At 40.4% G+C, this 18,680-nt stretch overlaps 1 protein-coding gene and 1 long non-coding RNA gene across 6 annotated transcripts in view; one reads left to right on the top strand and one right to left on the bottom strand.

The window, feature by feature from the left end:
- LOC118090507 (uncharacterized) overlaps positions 1-18,680 on the top strand; it is a 91,805-nt gene that overhangs the window by 66,031 nt on the left and 7,094 nt on the right. For all 3 annotated transcript variants that reach the window (XR_004693259.3, XR_015951403.1, XR_015951404.1), the window contains one exon: positions 18,325-18,467. This is a non-coding gene — a long non-coding RNA (uncharacterized LOC118090507). The remainder of the gene's footprint in view (positions 1-18,324; positions 18,468-18,680) is intronic.
- The window catches only part of CDKAL1 (CDKAL1 threonylcarbamoyladenosine tRNA methylthiotransferase), a 250,115-nt gene continuing 236,282 nt past the window's right edge, over positions 4,848-18,680 (bottom strand). For 2 of the 3 annotated variants that reach the window (XM_035126316.3, XM_035126315.3), the window contains one exon: positions 6,750-7,370. In XM_035126316.3, coding sequence (XP_034982207.1) covers positions 7,179-7,370 — 192 coding nt within the window. In that variant the 3' untranslated portion in view covers positions 6,750-7,178. Of the gene's footprint in view, positions 7,371-18,680 lie in introns of all 3 variants that reach the window. The other variant, XM_035126314.3, reaches the window with a different exon arrangement.

The following is an 18,680-nucleotide window of genomic DNA, read 5'->3' as shown; positions in this document are numbered from 1 at the left end:
TGCGGGCAGGTAGGGACTCAGCCTGCGTACCAGATGGAGCTGATAAATAGCTGCCCTGAATACACAATTGACCTGCGCCTCCATGGACAACTGTGAGTTCAAAATGACTCCCAGGCTGCGCACCTGGTCCTTCAGGGGCACAGTTACCCCATTCAGTACCAGGGAGTCCCCCACACCTGCCCGCCTCCTGTCCCCCACAAACTTCTGTCTTGTCAGGATTCAACCTCAATCTGTTAGCCAATCTGTTAGATATGTATTTGAAACATTCACACGCTCTCAGAAAAAATAGAGCCACAACTTTCCATACAAAACTAGATGATTCAAAAGCTACAGTCCATAAATGTAATGTGAAGCAAACAATATGAAGTTCACCTATCTTTTATTTGGACAGTGGTCTCATAGATTTGCAGTAGCATTGTCCCTATTTCTTCTGTCTGAAACCGATCTAATGCTTTGGGGTTTGATATTGTTTTAAGGATGCAGTAACCTTATTTATCTATAAAGCATATCTTGTGCATAGAAGATACACGAGCCTGCTTCTTATATTTTGAATGCAACACAATTTTCAATGTCATGCTTGGGTACACTGTCATGGTTTAAAGTGTATATCCCTTGCACTTACATGCCAGATTAGCAAGTGTGTATGCAGCAGAAGGGTGCGTGCTCAAGTGTGCAGGCTGTTTTGCCAGTGATTTGAGTGAACGAGGCAGCTCTTTGGCTGCAATGGATGCCTCACAGCATAACATTATCAGATAGTAGCAGTGGCTGCAGACGTTCTCAAGCCTCTGCCCTATTTCTTCCTCTTCCTGTGTGTATTGCCCATCACATTTATATGATGCTTAACATACATATAGGTGTTGCTCTGACATTATTCATTCCACTCTGCTTACTACCACCTGCCTTTTGTAGTTTCTAAGTGGAAGAGGTTGTGTAGTTCTCGGAACTCACATTCTCGCACTGTTTGAGATCTCACAGATAGCAGAGGGGAAGGAGACCTTTGAACAGCCTTTCTGGGAAGCACAAGCCTAGAATACATTGAAGGCTGTACACACAGTGGTCAGAATCCTGCTGTCTAAAGACATTGCTTCAGGTTCTGATCCATGTCAGCCCAGCAGGGAACCCTTACACAGCCAAAGTCAGGAAATCTCTGGAAGTTGTGGCAAAAGCTCCAAGCTTGAGCGGTTTGCTAAAAGAATCTCTGAGAAGGACGGCAGAAGCTTGGAAACTGCCTAAGCATACCTCAGTGCTTGGGGCAGGTAATTAGGATTGCATCAGAAGCCCATATTGGCTTCCATCAACAAGAAACTAGTATGCATGTATCCATCATATCTCCTTCAACCCCAAACTCTTCTGAACAAAACCAGCCAGCTATTGAGCTCTAAATTTGGTGCTCACTAAGCACCAGTTCACACCTGTAGTGCCACTGTCATCTTTTCTATGCCACCCTCTTATTAGCTGTCACAGCCTGGGCTATGCAGTTAAGGGGTGGGTGGGGAGAAGGCAACCTGCACAAATGCTTGAAGCTGTTGAGAGGAGTAGCCTTTGCTTATATATTCCTCCCAAATAGCTCAAGAAAGCCAGCCTTGCAGGAATTCCCTTTTGCTCTTGCTACAGTTCATTTCAGAGACCAGGGAGGTTCACCTAAGGCCTGTGGAGTTTGTGCTAGCTGAAAAGCTAATGGATACATTTTAACTGCTGGTGCCCGGCCTTGTGAATACTAATGAAGTAGCAGCAATTATGAGGCAGTTCCCCCAGTCAAGGCAAACATAACAAAAAAAGACTTTACAAATCTAACTGGCAATTAGGCCATTTTCTTCCCCCTTCAGAAAGCATGGCCCAGGGAAGAATGTGCTTTTGGATGACTGGGACCTGGTGCCAGTCACTTTTTTTTGCAGAGCCTTTATGCTACCCCTCTAGTGCCCATATCCTACTGTAACTATGTCTAAATGCACAGAAAACCACCCATTGTTTTCTTTTAAGCTTTTTTTATTTCTGCTCCTTGCATCTGCCATTTTCCTTAGCCAGCCATTGAGGACCCATCTTCTCAGTCTTTGTAAATCTCCGTTTACATGGATAGTGATGTAATAATGATAACATTTAGGGTTGTTGTCCCTGGTCCATTTATTGGAGGAGCGGGCAATCTGTCCATACATTATAGGAACTTGAGCTCCCATCTTCCCTGCCTATGTTTGGCTGATGCAAGGGATGATGGGAGTTGTAGTGTGGCCACACCTGGAATGCCACAGGTTCCCGCCTATCCTTTGACACCTCACATTTCTGCACACAAGCTTCCCAACACCACAAATTTGTTTTCTACAGAGATGTTTGCTGTGAGTATAGCCATGCTAAAATTGTGAGACCAGGATACAGCAACAATAGGGGCAACAAAAAACCCTGGCAGTAACAGTACCTATAACCTCACATCTTGTTTTGTTAAGCTCTGTTTGTGATGCTTCAGGGCCTGTAGTTCAGCAGTCTGGGCTAGAGTCAGCTGTGGGTATCTGCCACTTTAAAGAATGTTAATCCACAGTAACTGAATGGAAAACTATTACTGAGTAGCACCAGGGTAAGAGAGATGGGCAGAAAGTACCACACTGTGATTGTACCATAGAATACTGCATTTGCCAGCGTAAGTAGCGAGTTGGTCTTTGTGACACCTTGAATGTACATACAATATGACAAGGTTTTTTTTTTAACAAACAAACAAACAAACAAACATGCAGGCTATTAGCTGGTTTTTATAGACATCACATATTAGGAAACATTCTGTGTGTGGGCAGACCATGCTGTTCTCCCACATGTATTCAGAGGCACTGGAAATCTTTTTAAGTTGTCAGCCCTGTACACAGGGTACGAGGAATTCTATTTTCACTCATTCCACGGTGAGAGATTAGCAGCTTGAAATCACTTTGACAGTTTGTTACTCTATTGCATACTGCAGGGAATTTTAATTCCAACCTGTGAAATTGTAATTGCTTCTCAAAAAGAACAGAGGGATTCTGGGTAATGGCTGCAACCAAGCTCAGTATCAGAGTTGCCAGTTGCTGCCACTTTAGATATTACTTGCTGTTACTCAAAAATCACTCCAGCTTTCCATATGGGGAGCTGAACTGGGGAGTGAGACTAAATTAACAGGAACTGTCAGATGTTCAGAAATCTGCAGGCAGGAATGTGACAGAGGTGGCTGAGATCTCAGAAGGTACTATTTTCTCTCTCACACACATACACACACTCTAAGTATTGTGTTATTTTTTTTCCTACCAAGGGGTGATTGTTTGTAGTCAGCTTGTGAAAGATATTTGCATGCTTCCTAGACATGGCAGGTAGTTCGGGTTCAAATTTATAGATAGGCACAGATCACTGGGTAAAGTGAGCAGTGAGTCCCCAAGTACTAGACCAGGCATCCCCAAACTGCGGCCCTCCAGATGTTTTGGCCTACAACTCCCATGATCCCTAGCTAACAGGACCAGTGGTCGGGGAAGATGGGAATTGTAGTCCAAAACATCTGGAGGGCCAAAGTTTGGGGGTGCCTGTACTAGACCAGCCTCCCTTTTCTAATCTTTTGGCCACGGCATCATGGAGTTTACCCCAATGCCTGTCTTGGCTACTTTCTCCTGGGCCAGGTTGCTATTGGGGGACCTTGCCTGCCTGTGTTGAAGAATCACAGAATCGTAGAGTTGGCAGGGACCCAAGGGTCATCTAGTCCAGCCCCCTTCAATGCAAGAAAGACCCATGTACTGGAGGAAATTGCACTAGATCTTTAGGTCAGGGTCACCACAGGGCAAATTAAACATACATTATAGTTATATCAGGCGGAATCATCAGACAAAAGACCAAGGCTTAGAGTAAAAGAATATACAATTTATTACAGGAAAGGATGCATTGCTTTTCACAGAAACAGAAGGCTGATTACTCAGGCAAAGTTCCAAGGGGACACAGTTCGTCCAAGGGAGATGCTCGTAAATTGTCTTGGGTGCCAAGCCCATGGGGTTGCCTGGGCGTTCTGTGGTAGAGAAATGAAGGCCAGTGTAGTCCTACAGGTGAAGTAGGAGCAAAAGGCTGTGCATTGCCTGATGATCCTGACTAAAACAGATGATAAAAATAACAGAGAAGGGAAGGGAGGAAGGAAGGGGGCAGGAGGGTATGAAGGGCAGCTAAGCTGACCAAAGGTTGGAGCCATCTGAGCTAGGATAGTTGCCACCAAAACGGAACACTGAGGCTTAAGAAAGAGATCTCCTAAACGGGTCAATCACCTAGGGAAGGAACCAAAGGAAAGAAGACCAGGGCTTCCCAAACTTGGGTCTCCAGCTGTTTTTGGACTACAACTCCCATAATCCCTAGCGAGCAGGACCAATAGTCAGGGATGATGGGAATTGTAGTCCCAAAACTGCTGGAGACCCAAGTTTGGGAAACCCTGGTGTAGAGTGTGGGGTAGGGGGAATCAAAGTGCCCATATCCATAGGATTTAAGTTTCCAACCTCAGGTGATGTGTGCAAAGGTATGCCGTGTGCAAATCAGGGTTCTCATTGCAAATATCTGCTGGAGTGTTCTCGCCTCAAGTCATAAATGGAACTATGAGAATTACTGGGGGCTGGGTGGCTTACTCTGTCAGGAGGTCAAATCAGGATGACGGAACTTGATTAGAAGTCAGGTAGAAGAGAAAGCGGGGTTATTGTTTTGTTTCTTATGTTGCACATTTTTGTGTTGTTATATGTGTTGTTATATATATATATATATATATATATATATATATATATATATACACACACACACACACACACACACACACACACACACACAAGTGTTTACATGTTTCAGGTATCTCATGGTAATATGCATGGCAATAGGTTTTATTTTATTTTAGGTCAAGTGTTATTGTTGACAGTGGTTTCTGTTAGGTTTTTCCTTTAAGACTGATGTGGTCAATGGTGCTACACAGAGATGTGTGTTTGTAACCTTGTTCTGAATGATAGCACACCTGTGAGCTTTTGCTAATTTGAATAATTGAAGGTAGAGTTTGCTTACTGTAATGTGATTGGGTAATTGACTACTTTGAATTTTTAAGCTACCCAAATGGTTCATGGGTGTGGTGGTGGTGATGTATTGTGAAATGAGAGGAAAGGAGTAGAGGAGTGTGTTGTATATAATTGTAAATAAAAGCAAGCAAAGATACTGAAGACGACTTTGTTATTTCGTCGACCCTGCCGCTGTTGCCACTCGGTTGGTGCGTATTTTGCCCAACAGTTTCTGTAACCCCCAAAGTGACTGCCTGGAGATGGGGAGTGCTTGGTATGAATGGTTGTGTGTGTGTTGCTGTTTGCTGTGTATGTTGGTATTTTGCTAGCTTTGTCATGAGTCTCATAGCAAAGTTATGTGGGCGATTGTTGCTTAAGGATGGAACACTGAACTCTGGGATTGGCTGCAGAGTGTGGATAGTTTGACTGAAGGGTGTGCAAGAGGAGTGAAGTTTGGGTATTTCAGTTTATAGAGTTTAGGTGTTTGTTTTGAGTCTGTTGATTATTTAAGGGTGTGTTTGAGTGGGATGCATTTTAGCTGTGGTTAGATTAGGCTGTGTTTCTTTTTGTTTAAGGGGCTGGGAATTTAATTTGCTCATTTAATTGCATGATTGATTTGGCATATGGTAGGTTAGAGTGATTATTTTTATTTTGCTTAGTTGCTAATTACACTATTTAAAAATGTGGCTGTTTGGGGTAATGTTTTATTCCTAGTTGATTGTGGTGTTTTATATAATGTGGAATTTCTCTAGAATTTTTTGTATTTGATCTTTTAAGATAGGCTGTAAACTACTTAGAGATCCCCCTTCTCAAAAATAATATAAGCAGTAATAAATAAAAACAGATAAATTTCTACACCCATCCACTCATGGAAGAACAATGAAGAGACAGATTTATCCAATGTTCAAGTTAATGGGCCTAATATCCATCAGACCAGTAATTTTATTTCCAGCAGAGAAATTCAAGAGCAGGTTACTCAGGGTCTTGCATCTTTTGAGGACTTGGTTTTAGGCATGGTTTCAAAGATGTATTGTATGCTGCACTAGCATACCATGGGAGGCTGATTGCCCTTAGTGTGGTTTGGAAGATATATGGTAGAAATTCCACCTAGTCAGTGGGATAGCATCTGGAAAGTAGAGCGGCTATGATCTGCTTCTATCTACTGTATATCAGAGGGGATATATCAAAAACAATCCACAGATGGTATTATACCCAAGTGAAAGTGACGTGACCCCAGACTGCAGGGCTGGTTGCTATCCATCTAGCACTTTTAGTCATCTGTGGTGGGAGCGTCCTTAGGTAGTGAGAATCTGGGGTGGAGGTACTCATGAAGATCAACCATACACTGTAATGGATAAAGTAGATATACACATTTGTTGCAAATTGGCAGGAGGCATTCTGATGGGTGAAAAAAGCAACCAAGAAAACATTCTGCTTTACCCAACCTCAAGAATGCATCATTATTTGGGGAACTGCAAAATTGTGATCTGCACATGTTCTTGCTTTAGGTAGCACATATGGACAGATGATGCATTAGCCAGGGATGAAAGACACCAAATGAGGGAATAGCAAAACATTCACCACTTTCACTATTGCCTTATCTCCTCTGGACCTCTACGTATTTGAGAGAATTGATTCTAAAACAATTTACTGTATTTTAGTTTTGTTGTTTGCATTTGGAGTGTGAACTACACACATTCTTATGAACATGAAGAAAATATATAACAATACAAATCAATAGTTACAACTTTTATAGTCTGAATTTCTGAACTGAACATTTCATTAAAGCACAAAAGATGACATGTTTCTAGGTACATTAAGAGAGATAGTTTAATAAGGCTTCACATAAGCACATTATCAATTGTTTGACTTAAGAAAAATACTTCAATAACTTAATTTTCTAAAACATACACCTATGTCTGGCAAATATGAACATGGTATATGCAGACACACACTTTCTTTTAAAATGGAAAAGTGTGGAAAAGCCTATTAACTTGATCTTGGAAAAATAACTAAATAACTTGTACCAATGTAGGAGAGTCTTATCTAGATTATGATTACAAGGTAAGGCCTTGGCGTATAAATTGTCCAACTTTTAACTCTGACTTTCCAACCAGCTTGTTATATTTCCTGACAATGTCATCATTCAGTTCAGATTTCCACTTAAACACCTCGATAGTAAAAGGCAATAAGGACTGCCAGAAGAGTCACACTTAGTGACAGCGCCTTCAGTACACCTCCCCCTTGTTGCCAAGGCAACTGCATTGCCATCCTGTAGCTCAATGGTCCTTTATGCCTCTCAGCAGATGGACAGGCTTTTGATTCTGAGCTGTTCTCCAGTGCATGTCTGAACTCCTGTGGAGAAATGCAGAAATTAAATTGAGAAAGATGCAAAGAACATTTGGCACGTATCAAGTACAAAGGAAAATTCCCTTCTACTCTCAACAAGCCAATCTCTCTTGTAGCCTAGAATAAATTAAATAATATTATACAATTGTATAAAACAAAGAGCTGAGGCTGTTGCAACATGGAATTGGCCTTTTCAATGAAATTAACTGCCAAAGCAATAAAGCTGTTAACATCACTGTAGACTAAAATCCTATTTTACAATATAACTCATGCCAATTCATTTGAGATCTGTATTTTCCCTTTAGTATTTCTGTTTCCTTAAAAGGCAAATCTGCAGTCAGCGATAAAGTGGACCAGCAGCACTGTTGTCTTTCCCATTGTACAGCAACACTAAGTCTGATAATTGTTTCTGTCCCACAGTATGCCAGCTCAGCAGTCTTCTAACATCCTCTGCAGTTCTTTCCCCATCTCTCTCAGGAGGTGCCTGCACTAAAACATCCATCGTATTGATCATACTCAGAGCTACTTTTCCACACAGGAAAAAAAAAAGCATGTGTGATTGGCCTGTGCATCTATTTCACTGCACACACTCTGGAAGATTATGGCCAACCATAGCTTCCCAGCACCTGAAATATGCACTATTTCACCGTTTCCTATTATAGATATCATTTGGGAGGAATTATTCAGATGTGCTTACAACCGCTTTTGCTGCTAGGGATACAAACCTGATGGAAACATCAGGTATACACTCTTGTTGTTCTTCTATTGATGTATTAACAGTAAATCTGACTTACTCCAGCAGTCCTTGGGTTCTGATTGACGTGGTGTGACTATAAATACTTATCAGTCAGGTCTCTGTCTTTGTCTCCTTGCTCATCAGCCTCCCTTCTCTGTGTACATTGGTGTCTGCTGGTCCTCTTGTTTTCCTACCTTGCCTATATAATTGTCCTCCCCATCACTGCCCTACATTATTTAGCAGTCCTTCAGATGGATTCCTGGCCTGTGATCAACCTTGTCTTTGGAATGATCATCTTATGCTACAAGTGCATGAACCTGCTTCCAATATCTCATCTAGACCTTTCCAGGAGACTCCTTCTGGATCTTCAGTTCAGAGCTAGCCTTTGATCATTCTCGGTGATAAAACAGTGACCTGCCTCTCTGCTTCCAGCTCTGCCACCACCTCTTCCTCCTTCAGACCCTCCTCTGGCTGGTTGTAGTCCTCCTCCCTCCCTGATGAGGCTCTGTGCTCCACCAGAGGGGCATGCCAGCAGCTCTGCTTCTCCCTCTCTGACATCTAGGCTCATAAGGAGAGGGCCCCTCTCCATCCCTGGGTGCCAGCCTTCCAGCACCCCCACCCACAGCTGTCAAGTTTTCCCTTTTCTCACGAGGAAGCCTATTCAGCATGAGGAAATTTCCCTGGCCCACAGATTCCTTTTTAGACATCTAAGGTAGCAATGACTTGTGGTGCATGAATGAACTACAGGTGTTAGTTAGTAACTTGTGGAATGTGAGGTTATTATGCAGAAAGGTGTTAAAGCCATGGGAATAAAAGAATACTAAACTGTATCCACCATTCGGAAGGTAGTACTAGACTTCCATCATAAAATATTACATGAATAGATGGCTATTTCCATGTAGCGACAGAGTAATTAAAATCAATTGCCTAATGAATCTGAAAAATTAATAACTGGCTACAGCTATTCATTCCTGGAGTCAAAGCTAATTAACCTTTATATGGAGAAATAAACTGGAAACCACAAAGTACCAATTATTAAACATTTCACTAATTTGGCTGATTAAACTTGGAAGAAAAGCTTGCACTGAGAAATCTAATTATTTCCTTGGATGCCTATTAGTTTTCTTTATCCCATTATCAATTTACAGTATACCCTATATTCAGTGAAAATGTTTTACTTTCTAAGTGATAATTTTTTACATTTATAAATTGTGCTTAGACAAATGCCTAATTTGATCATTGTTACCTAAACTAGAATAGGAGTATCAGCATGACCGAAGAAAGCCTAATGAGTGAATATGGTTTGCTGCAGGGCCAATCTTTCTTTCTGAGTTTCAAGCAAGGCCATGAGTTACAGTGTGAAGAATGCTCCATTTTAGTCTTTAATTTGGTAAGCTAACAACATCCAAAACTCTCTTGACAGAGGTTTTTATGATATGGTTTACTTGCTGGGGAAATGTCCAAGGCATCATTGATTTAGATTAAAAATCAAAATTTATCGATATGTCTGTTTGAAAAAGCTTTATTAAGACATTATCCACAAGCTTTATTATTGGTTAACAGTAGTTTATGCTCCCGGGGTACAAAGAAAAAGGCACTTTAATCTTCTATAGATCTGGGATAAATATTAAATAAGAACAAGTCCTGCCCCAAATCCCCATTAGCTTCTGTAGTTGATGATTAATTAGAATTTATGTGGGAAAACATGGGACATGAAGGGATAATTGTGTATTCAGATTAAATGATGACAATACAATTTAAGTTTTCTTTAAAAATCAACTTTGGGTAAAAGGTTCTCTGCTTAGTTTGAGTTTTTGCCAAATTAGATCCATCTAAATTATTTTTTGAGATCAAATATCCCATTAAGAGTTTTAATAAGATGGGAGAAGGAAGAATCCATAAAATCTTGCAGAAATAAAAATATAAATTTGAAAAAGGTATAAGAAACACAGTGAATTGTACTCTGGGCATCAAAGATAAGGTATCTATGCAAATATGGGAACATTTTTCAATAACAGCAAAACCTTTCTCCTAAATATGGACGCTTGAGGAAAATTACTGCAAGTTGCTTATTGGAGAGTTTATTGCTGCTTTCCTGATAAGCAGGACAAAAATGTTCTGAAATTCCAAACTGTGAAAGGTGATATTTATCATATGTGATAGAACAAGCACTGTATGGAAAAAAGATGAATATTATAATGGAAAAGATATAGGGATGTACTGAACATTGGATTCACTGTTGCTTCTTCTTACCTATAGGAATTGATATATGATAATAATAGTAAAAATGGTTTTTGTAGAATACTGGAAACAAAAATTTACAAACACAAACAGGCTAAATAAAATGTAGGAACATGCAAAAATAATCAAATATGCAACAATATAGGAAGAAACAGCAATATAAAGAATAGGATACCATTGTATATATTTTTTGCATCAATCATCATGAATTTTCAACTGTTGTTAGTAATAAATGCCCAAGGCATATTAATGAGCTTGCAATGTACCATCCTTAAAAATTAGATGTCCAATGGCAGTACATATCCGTAGCATAAAAACTATTTTGATTGTTTTTATATCAGTCATTGGATCTAAGAGAATTAAAGCAAAGCATGAAACTATTTGTTTTTTGGATAGTGGCCTCTACTACATGAATCACATAGTAAATACCTAATACTGTCAGTCCTAATATTTAGCAAATATTTAAAACCACTCAGAGAATGAGTTCAGTGTCATGTCTTGAAGTCATGTGAAATCCAACATATGCAGCTTGAAATTAACTGTGTCTTGAGAAGCCTCATTACTAATGGGGATTCCTCCCCCAGCCCCAAACACCATAGATTTACATGAAATCCCTGAAATGCCGCAAGGCTCTCCCCCGCCCATAATGACAGAATTTTAATAATTAATCCTTTCCTTTTTTGACAATTCAGCATGAAATATGTACATTTTTGCATGAAAGAAGTAAGTGAAAACAGAGCAGCCATCCCAGTTCACTTTAATGGGCACTTTGTTCAAATAGAACAAGAAAAAGGAGAAGGAAAGAACATATACTGGGGGAAATGGAACTGTTAATCAAACCTCAGTAATAGATTATATTTTATGAAACCCCCAAAGTCAGGTGTAAAAATTACCACCAACAAGGCAAACATATTAACTGTTCTGGAAGTAGCCTTTCAACTTGTTTTGGCTGTGACAGCAGCAGAAACAAAATGTTTTACTAATAAGGTATAATATAAATTATTAACACTTCCAGTGTATGATCAAATGCATTTCAGGGTATTTGCTGAATAATTCTGACCTGATGTGTGCCAGTAATAATATGCATTTGCACACTCTTATTCGGTCTCACTCATTACCCGCTTTCTGATGCACCTGCAACCTACAAAATCTAATAATTATAGTGCAGGTTTGCATGAGACCTTACTCTATGTCAACAAGGACAGGAAACCTTAGCCAGCGAGTATGGACCAGGCATGTACACCAAGACTGACATTACAGATTGGAAGGAGTATATATGTAAATTAAAAGAAACACAGCTTCCCTTATTTTAAAATAAATCACCTCTTGACCCATCTGCTCTCTCCAATTATTGTGCAATTTCCCTTCTCCCCAAACCCACTGAGCATACTGCTTTCTCTCCTTCAAGCCTGATTTTGGTCCCCCTCCTTCTACCCTCAGCACTCCACTAAAACTGCCCTCACCAAAACTATCCTGCTAAATCCAAAAAGTCTGTATTCAAAAAAGTCTCTATCCTCCTTGGCCTCTCTGCCTGCTTTTGATACAGTTGAACACTCCTTCCTCAACTCCCGTTTCCTCTGTAGGTCTTGATGATTCTGTTCTCATAGAATCTATCAAATCACATGCCCCATGTTTATCGAGGGACACTTTCCCTCTTCTTGCCCTTTCTCCATTGGTGTACCTTCTTGTTACATAGGAACAAATCTGTTTGGTACGTAGGAACATTAGTAGCTTATGGAATCATGTGCATCCTTCAAATGCCAGTGCCAGTGGTCCTGGTGGCTGACATGGGATTTGATCAACCATCAAGCGCAAGTCTATCAACAGACCACTTTAGCATTTTCTGAGTTCACCATAAATACAAAGTTGTTTATATAAAAATCTCATGGCTCCATTGTCTTCTCACACCCCAAAGTAGTGTAGGTGTTTTCTGTGCCGGCTGGCATGCATCTAAACACCAGAGGGAGTGACTTAAGAATCTTTTTTTAATTTCATGCTCAGTCAAGTTTAAGAGTCATTAACAGAAACTCTCTCCCTGGAAATGTTAAGTTCCGGGAACTTTTTTTGATTTACCTAATCAGCAATGGGATAACCTCACATAAATGTTCCTATGTTCCTAATGCATGCAGGAAAGACCTCTGCTCTCTGAAAGTTGCTGCTAGGGTGTTGGGTGGCTTTTTTTGGCACGTTTCCAAATGAATAATACTGCTCTTTTCCAAACACATTCTATCAGAAAGGTTATACTATATATATATATATATATATATATATATATATATATATATATATATATATATGTTTCTAGAGAAGTTACTTTGATTCTTGAAGTAAAATAAAAAAAATTCCTTCAGTAGCACCTTAAAGACCAACTAAGTTTTTATTTTGGTATGAGCTTTCGTGTGCATGCACACTTCTTTGATTCTTGAGTAAGTTCTGTGGTCTCAAAAGGGAAATAGTTGCTCAATGGTGTATCTCAAATTTATTCTACCAGTTTTAATGGATGATATGTAGCCGAGTGCTATGGTCCATGAGTCGGACACGACTAAACGACTACACAACAACAACAATGTAGCAGAGTGTCATCTATTAATGCCAGGCATACATCACCAAGGCTTGGACCATGGCTTACTACTCAAGCCCCTCAATTCAGGATCATAACAGTAAGGTTCCTAGGCAAAGTTTGAGCCAGGATTTTTAGTCGTATTGTGTGTGTGTGTGTGTGTGAGAGAGAGAGAGAGAGAGAGTCACTATCAAATTGCTAAAGGAGAAGACTGTTGAGACAACACAGTAACTGACAGTGATGTGTTACACAGTTTATTATGAAGCAATGAGGCACACTTCAGATACTGGGAGGTTGTGCAAGAGCGAGAACCACGTACACTGGCAAGAAAAAGGAACAGTTGTTCCCAGGCTCCTTCGGCCCTCTTCGCATGTCATGGTAAATAATAGTTAAGGTTTGTTTTTGGCCTACTGATGGTGGTTCATGATACAGTATCTGGTTCAGTAATAACATGGAGAGATTGTGGTTTGTTTCTCTCACCTGCTAAGCAGGCAGGAACAAAATGGCCCAGATCAGGATGTTCATGGCCAAAAAAGATCTCTCTGCAAACATGTGAGCCTGCGGGCAGGGACTGTTTTATCTTTGAATATCTATACAATGCTTAGAAAATGCTAGGCACTTTATGAGTGTTGATCATGACTTATTGATATTATAAGGGCTTGAACAAGATGTAGAGTTGAGGCCACAGCCTATGCTTATAAAAGGTAAAGGGTCCAGTCAAGACCGACTCTGGGGTTGCAGCGCTCATCTTGAGTTATTGGCCGAGGGAGCCGGCGTATAGCTTCCAGGTCATGTGGTCAGCATGACAAAGCCGCTTCTGGCAAACCAGAGCAGCACATGGAAACGCCGTTTATCTTCCCGCTGTAGCGGTACCTACGGTATTTATCTACTTGCACTTTGACGTGCTACAACTAATTTATTTGTATGGCAGTATTTCTGAGATTTACACTTTAAAATCCAGAGCGGGGGTGGGGAGGACCGGTAGAAGATCTGCTTACAAAAGTCTGTATTCATAAGCAGCGAATAGAGTACTAGAAACTGGGTGATCCAATTAAGTTGACTACTAGATTCAGTACAAATAATCTGATGTTAGGATTTCATAACTATTTGCTAATATTTTAAACTGTGCAAAACCCAGAATATTTCAAATATGTATGTCTTATTCTGGTATGACTCCCACCTTCCCTGCAAAACAGAATTTCCTTCTGAACATTTAAATACCCAACATCTTGAAGCATAAAGCCACTCAGATGTGAAAAACTGCATTTCCCATTTCTCCAAGCCACACTTACTGGAGGGGAAAGAGCTCACAGCAATATGGCTTATCAATATGTAGCAGTCAACCAGCCAGAGGTGTGGCATAATTTATCTTTGCAAGAATGCTTTTTAATCCTCATGCATCACTAAAAGGAGCAAAAGTAATTCCTCTCTCTCTGCAGGTTAGTCACATTAAATCATTTTAAAACGTTTATGCTGAAAACAATCTGCTTGTATCATAAATGTATGATCTCAAAAGTCCTAGGCAATATAATTTCTTGCAAAATAAGAGAATCCGAATCCACGTGAGCCTCTTGGATTGCTTCCACAAGCTTATTAGGCAGTGCTTTCTGCCTATTTAAGTTTCTTTTGTGAAATTCGAAGTAGTTCCATTGAAATGTGTTAATGCCAAAACCATCTATCAGGAGTCCAAAGAAAGAAATTGTGGACAACATAGGAGATACTTGAAAATGACAACCATATGAGATATGCGCAGAGGAGAAAGGAACACAAACTTACAGTACAACCACCTCATGACCTTGGCTGGTTCAGGTTTTCAGATGCTATTTTTGGCTGTTAACACTCTTAGACTCTGAAGGCACCACAACAGTAGCTTTATATACTAAAATGATCTCTGTTGAAATAGGAGTATGATTTCTTCCTCCTAGGGAATTCTGGGCTATTAATCTATGCAAACAGTGTTCTCAGCTTCTTTGTTTATGTGCAGACATGCATGTTAAACAGTTCTGGTAGGAAAGAAGCTTCCAACAAGATAAGCAAAATTTCCAATGCTTATCATACATAATAGCCTTGGAAAGAATGGGCAATATGTTGTTCCTATACAGAGACTTTCTGAATAAAATGATATTGTTCTCCGATGTACTTTGTTCTTTAGCAGCTATTTCTAGACTAAAATTAATGTGAATACTCTACAAGGCAGTTTCCTATCTTAAATAACGGTTTCTTTAAAAGAATTTTCAGTTAAGCACAAAAAAAACCTTATAGTTGGCAAGCAGGACTCCTGTCTGAGCCATTCACATAAAGCAGCCTAATGCAGCCTCCACTGTAGTGAAAGCTGTATTGGCTTCAGGGTTCAGGGCCCCCTCTTACATGCACTTAGAAGAGGTAGAACACACAAACTGAGAATTGGGTTCTGCTGCTCTTGATGATCCCGGTTACTCTGTGGAAATAGTAGCACTGTTTGGGGGGTGGGCCCTCTGCTGGTCTTGGGGTCCAGGCAAATGCCCACTCTTGCCACCCTCTGGAGCTGTCCCTTAGGGAAGTGTTTACTTCACAAACACAAAATGCAGGTACATTAGCAGGAAATATTCTCTGTGCAACTCAGAGAGCATGTAAAGAACTATATGTGGTCAGGATACTTGCAGAGGGAAATGCTGAGATAGTCATGTCAAAGCTGAACCCACTAAATTTACAGTTTATCAGGGATTGCTCAGAGGAAACAACAGTGCTCTAGTCCAAAGATTGCCATAATGCAAGAAGCAGTAATGGTACCAGATTTCAGAACTCAGGCTCAAATATACTTTATTCCCCCACCCCAACATAAGCACAGTCAATATATCAAAGTGTATATAAAGGATATTGGGCCACATAAGTTCCTATCGCTTTTTGAAATAATAGGCAATACAAACATTGTATATTTTAGTTATGACAGTAAATTAAAAGTTAATTGTTCATTCATTGAGTTGATTATATCAGTAGTGGTAAAAACCATATTAAATATCTAAACTATTACCGGCATGTGAGCTATTCTTATATTCCAATAGTACATGGAACACAGAATGTACAATTGGATTCTCTAAAACAGGCATCCCCAAACTGCGGCCCTCCAGATGTTTTGGCCTACAACTCCCATGATCCCTAGCTAAGAGGACCAGTGGTCAGGGATGATGGGAACTGTAGTCCAAAACATCTGGAGGGCCGAAGTTTGGGGGTGCCTGCTCTAAAATATTGCAAAAAGACCCCCTGCCAGGAACTCAATCAAACATCTTAGGTGTGAAAAATTACGAGATGAGAAAGGAATGCCCGAACTGGCTTTTCACAAATGGGTCGGACATCAGATCTACTTTCAACACTTTTTTTCTTTACTACTTCTTACCTTTACACATACAGCTTTCATTTGCTTTTTTATTATTAAAAAAATAAAAGTCTGCAAATTTAAAACTGTTATAAACTTTTGTTCTTTAGAGAATAAAGGTTCAGAGGAAAGAGTGTTAATAGATGTTTTAAGGGTCAAACATTATGTGCTACATATACATGTAATTAAGAACATCTGAATCTTCTTCTGATCTTTAGCCCGGTAATGGAAAAAAAAACCTCTCACAAAATTTATTTAAAACTCAGTTTCTTCTCAAAAGATTAAGGGTGGGGAGGGTGGGTATGCCTTAATGTTCAAATGAAGCTGTTATTAGGATCAAAGCTTCATCTGACTGAAAACATGTGAGCCACAGGTTCTACTGCATTTGAAATGAGTATTTGGGGTTGCAAAGGAAATACAAAAGGAGGAAAAGTAGTCACCTCACCATAATTTGGACTCCAACTAGGAAGAAAGATATTGCCATTTATAATGAACAACACTATATCATGTTTTGGGTGAGTGAAATTCTTTTCCTGGGGATCATCCTTACTCTCAAGAGAAGCCTAAATGGAAAACTGTTGATGACTATTTGACACAATTGGCTGGAAACAACTGACCCTGACATTTCAAAAAAATGATGAAAAAGAGTAACTAGGTTTCAGTTCTTTCTGCTGTGCAACCTGGGGGAAATGTATGAAATGTTGACTTTATTATTTTTGGTAGTTAACCTTCTAACATTTCTAAACTTCAGTTCTAACCAGCAAAATCTCATTTTTGAGTGAAACACTTTACACTCTCAAATCAAAACAGACAAAATTCACTTAAACTCTATTTGAAAAACATACAATCTAAACTCTGTGGGTAATACATCCATAATTGTGGGTAGTCTTTTGTTTCCTTAACCATCCCAGAGGACATTGTTTTAGTCGCTCTCAGGTTAAGTAAAGCATTTCATTGTCGGGAGAATGAAAAGAAGCTGCCCAATTTGTGCTAGACTTTGGAGTTGCTCCTGGATGAGGATGCTGATCTAGCCTGTGTAGCAGAAACCTAACTAGGGAAGGAAGGAGAGGTCAAATTGACACAATTATACCCACCAGGTTGCACATGCAGCAGGCGGTAGGAACCAGGGGGCAGGGAGGCAGTGTTGTATGGAGCTATTGGAAGTCCATCCGCCTATCAAGATACACTTTCAAATGACCTCCTGGTTTAGAGTGTGTGAACCTTGGGTAACAGACAGGTTTGGGATTCTAATGATTGATTGATTTTATTTATTTAATATGTTTAATATATTGCTTTTCATCAAAGCATTTTGCATAATTACGTATTTATTTGATGTGATTAGATGCCACCCACCATTTGTCTCCTTGCCTGAGCTAGTTGAGGCACTCTTGGGGGTGGTATTGGTTTCCCCCAGATTACATGAAGCTGATTGGAGAGGTCATCTGGGGATCAGACTGCGTCAATATGCTCACAGCCAACTCTCTCTCTCCCTTTCAACTGGTGCCAAGAAGGCTGTAGATATACTGGACTGTGGTGTGGGGACAATGATGGATACGGGCTAAAAGCCGAGGCTTCGTCTATAGAAGGCAGAGATGCTGATGGTCAGTAGACAAACTGATCCAGGAGTGGCTGCGGCACGCGTTCTGGGGGTGGGGTGCAGGACACGCCACGCACAGGGGCAGGACGCGTGTTTTGGGGGTGGGGTGGGGAGCCGTGATGGCGCCCTGGGATCGTACTGCCCCTATCTTCCTACGTCCTTGAGTGGATATACAACAGATTCTGGATCCAGATGGCAACTTGGGAGCTACTATTAGATCTGACAGTGCAGATCTTGCTAAAATGTGTGTTTGCTCAGTTTAGACAGATGCATGAACTGCTTACTTTCCTGGAGAAGCCAGAGCTGGCCAGTTACACATGCCTTACTTAACAGAGCATTTTACTGAAACATACCTACACAAAACTGCTCTTGAAGAGCCTCCAGTAACTGTGGTTCATGCACAATGTGGCAGCAGAATGCTTTCAGGTTTCCGCTTTTTGGATATTACACTAATCTTGTTGTATCTGTTTTCAGGCCTAATTCAAGGTGCTGGGTGCTCCTTCTAAAGCCCTAAACGGCTGGGGCCCAGAATATCTGAAAAACTGTCTTCTCCTGCAAGAACCTGTCTGTCAGTTATGGTCATCATCAGAACCCTTGATCCTTGTTCAACTTTAAAGGTAAGTGTGACTAACAGTAACATGGCCTTCTTAGTGGCATCATCTCAGTCGTGAAACTCTCTCCCAAGTAGCCCTGGGCAATGTATCAATACATAGACTGGCCCTCATACCAATCCTGGACTGTGATGGCTGCTTCACCTGGCAGTATACTGCGGGTGAAACAAGCTGCAGTTGGGCACTGGCGGTAGAGGGACTCAGGAGCAGTGGCAGTTT

Source organism: Zootoca vivipara, chromosome 8, assembly GCF_965207765.1.
Source record: "Zootoca vivipara chromosome 8, rZooViv2.hap1.1, whole genome shotgun sequence".
Lineage (NCBI taxonomy): Eukaryota > Metazoa > Chordata > Lepidosauria > Squamata > Lacertidae > Zootoca > Zootoca vivipara.
This window is presented reverse-complemented; position numbering and strand designations above follow the sequence as displayed.